This window comes from Branchiostoma belcheri, unplaced genomic scaffold, assembly GCF_001625305.1.
Source record: "Branchiostoma belcheri isolate BF01 breed outbred unplaced genomic scaffold, Haploidv18h27 scaffold4, whole genome shotgun sequence".
NCBI classification, from domain to species: Eukaryota; Metazoa; Chordata; class Leptocardii; order Amphioxiformes; family Branchiostomatidae; genus Branchiostoma; species Branchiostoma belcheri.
This window is the reverse complement of record NW_017804020.1, coordinates 6,731,647-6,735,102: the sequence shown is the minus strand read 5'-3', so window position 1 is coordinate 6,735,102 and position 3,456 is coordinate 6,731,647. Positions and strand designations below refer to the sequence as shown.

Here is a 3,456-nt window from a genome sequence, read left to right as displayed (position 1 = left end):
ACACACACACACACACACACACACACACACACACACACACACACACACACACACACACACACACACACACACACACACACACACACACACACACACATACACACACGCGCGCGCGCACACACACACACCAGTCCCATACGTACCGAGTATTTCCAGCCTGACGGAACCCTCCTCGTAGTCTGCGTCCTTCTCTACTGAACACACGTACGTTCCCTCATCCTGCATGCCGAGGTTCAGCAGCTTCAGGGAGGCTTGGTCCACAATCTCCGTACGGCCGTCGTACCTGAAAACACAGTCATCCTTATAAATAATGCTTTCACTATTTCTTGAGAGGGGCGAAGGAAGCCATTTACATCAGGGCCCATCACCCTACATTGAACCGCGACGGGGGCCGACATTGTCTACCAGATACCTTTGACCCAGTGATGACGTCACACTTCAAAGAAGCCACGTGACAAGGTTCACTGGGTCAGTCTACTGAGGAAGACCAGAGTGACTGGTCGAAAGCTCTAGGTGAGAGAATTTTTTGTGTTGGACCAAAAGTTTTAACTTTAAACATGTAACTACCAACACAGATGAACTTTCATGATAATGTTCTCACTCGTTTTGCCTCATTTAACATATATCACATATATCACAAATCAAGTTACATTTGATATCATTCAACTATATTAATCTGAACCAAGAATCAGTGCTTTTGTGGTTTGTTAAGACTTTTTCAGCTGACACTGATGTTAGTTATTCTTGGTTCTTATGTTTTGTCAACCATGACTGAACGTGTCTTTGGTTTTTATGTAGTTTATTGTTTTCCATGTTTCTTTGTACTTGAATTATTTCATATTTCTTGGATAAAATTCTTGAATTAAAAAATATGTTCTTTTTGGTCAAACAATACCCGTGCTATCGCAGCTACCTTTTTATAGCGCTGAATTGATGCAGGGTTTACAATCACATAATACACATGATATACCAGACTCCACTACAGTGCTTCTGTGCCTAACTCCTGGTCTCCACCAAGTCAGTTGAAGGCTGAATAAATAGCAGAAATCGGCCTAAAAAGGACCGTAACTGGCCAGGGGAGTTAGCCGGCCATACAGGGTCCAATTTGCCGTGTATCTAACTCCCCTGGCCGGCTACATTCCTTTTTAGGCCAATTTCTACTATCTATTCAGCCTGCAAAGTAGCCTGGTGGAGACCGCCTGCCCCATACGCTTTGTAAAAAAATCTGGTGATGCCTTCCACATTATAGAAACACGCCGCTTTCTTCTCATTGATTTATACTCCCAGCACGTTTAGTCTTAATCTGCACAGCACCTTGCTTAAGACATACAGACGTGCTTCTCGTTCGAATCCTATCGCCATAACCGTAAAAAAAAAAACGAACGACATCTGCAAAACACAAATGGGCGCTTTCAGATTCGCATGTCTGGAAAGTGCTTTCGCCATTTGACAGATGATATGTCGTCTATCAAGTTACGTTACGGCCCTGCTGTTTAGTCCCACGTTTCCCTGCTATTCTACGTCAAGCGAAATGGACTGTCATCAATAAGTGTGCTCATTTAACGCACGTCTTGTTTCCCCCATACCGCTCAAATGCCGCCCAAACACATGCTGGTAGTTTTTAATGGTAGGGCCTAGCCGCCATGAAAATCAAACAGGTGCCTTTTTTTACATATATCACATGGCATATTTATGAGAAGCGTGTTGGGGGTTTTTTAGTGCGACGTTGGAAGCAGCAACAGTTGTAGCTGTATCGGCAGGATACGTCTGTGTTTCTCTGTCCAGTTTATCTGTGTGTGTGTGTGTGTGTGTGTGTGTGTGTGTGTGTGTGTGTGTCTGTCTGTGTGTTTGTGTGCGTGTGTGCCTGTGTGTGCCTGTATATGTGTGTGTGTGGTGTATGTGTGTGTGTGTGTGTGTGTGTGTGTGTGTGTGTGTGTCTGTGTGTGCCTGTGTGTGCCTGTATGTGTGTGTGTGTGTGTGTGTGTGTGTGTGTGTGTGTGTGTGTGTGTGTGTGTATAATTCTTTTCGCGAGAGATCGAGCTGAGCAAATACCCTAGTCTGAATGCCAGACCCATAGCACGCTAGGCCCAGAGTTACCCAAGGCCTTGTCTTCAAGAGACTCCTTTTTTTAGGCTGGATAAATAGTAGAAATTGGCCTACAACGGAATGTAACTGGCCAGGGGAGTTAGCCGGCCATAGAGGGTCCAGTTTGCCTGCACGGATTTGGGCCCTCTATGGCCGGCAAACTCCCTTGGCCAGTTACATTCATTTTTAGGCCGATTTCTACTGTTTATTCCGCCTGCAAAGGATTCTGGTAGAGACATCCCAGGGCCTAACTGAAGGGGGCTGTGTAATTTTCCTATTGGTGGCATGTTGGCCCAGGAACCGAGGAACTGGCCTGTGTATGCCCTGGAAACAGTCTGGCACGCAGGCTAGGGTACCCCTGCTGAGCGCCCCTCCACTTGTTACGCTAATGGAAGCTGTTTGTCATACACAGCTATACCCTGGGTCACAACAACACAACCCTAAGATATACAGAAACGGGGAGAGGGCCATTTCATTTCATTTGTTTCGAAACCTTTTACCCCTAGTCTTCCAAGGCTGACATTTACATGTACAGTTAGAAACAAACATACATTCTGTAAAATCAGCAATATGAACACAAATATCTGTAGAACAATATCATGCATACATTTAAAACAAATATAAGTGCACGTCACAAAATCAGTAACAAACACACAGATTTACATAATTATTACAATCAAAGGTTGTTACAATTAGCTGCCAATAATCCTACATGGTAGGGCTAGGCAGTAACGGAGATGATGAAAGGTATCTCGATATTTGTACTCTACGTTTCTGTGGAAGACTAGAGACTAAAAATAATTCTAATCGTAAAGGTATCTCGATATTTGTACTCTACGTTTCTGTGGAAAACATGAGACTAAAACAATTCTAATCGTAAAGGTATCTCGATATTTGTATCCTACGTTTCTGTGGAAGACATGAGACTAAAAATAATTCTAATCGTAAAGGTATCTCGATATTTGCACTCTACGTTTCTGTGGAAGACTAGAGACTAAAAATAATTCTAATCGTAAAGGTATCTCGATATTTGTACTGTACGTTTCTGTGGAAAACATGAGACTAAAAATAATTCTAATCGTAAAGGTATCTCGATATTTGTACTCTACGTTTCTGTGGAAGACTAGAGACTAAAAATAATTCTAATCGTAAAGGTATCTCGATATTTGTACTCTACGTTTCTGTGGAAGACATGAGACTAAAATAGTCTAATCGTAAAGGTGCCTTGATATTTGTACTCTACATTTCTGTGTAAAACTTGATACTAAAAGAATTGTTATCGTAAAGGTATCTCGATATTTGTATCCTACGTTTCTGTGTAAGACCTGAGACTAAAAAAATTCTAATCGTAAAGGTATCTCAATATTTGTA

At 42.4% G+C, this 3,456-nt stretch overlaps 1 protein-coding gene across 5 annotated transcripts in view; it reads right to left on the bottom strand.

Annotated features, from left to right (window-relative positions):
* Window positions 1–3,456, bottom strand: part of LOC109477384 (carcinoembryonic antigen-related cell adhesion molecule 1-like) — a 94,406-nt gene that overhangs the window by 47,496 nt on the left and 43,454 nt on the right. For all 5 annotated transcript variants that reach the window (XM_019778628.1, XM_019778625.1, XM_019778629.1 and 2 more), the window contains exon 3: window positions 144–283. In XM_019778628.1, coding sequence (XP_019634187.1) covers window positions 144–283 — 140 coding nt within the window. The remainder of the gene's footprint in view (window positions 1–143; window positions 284–3,456) is intronic.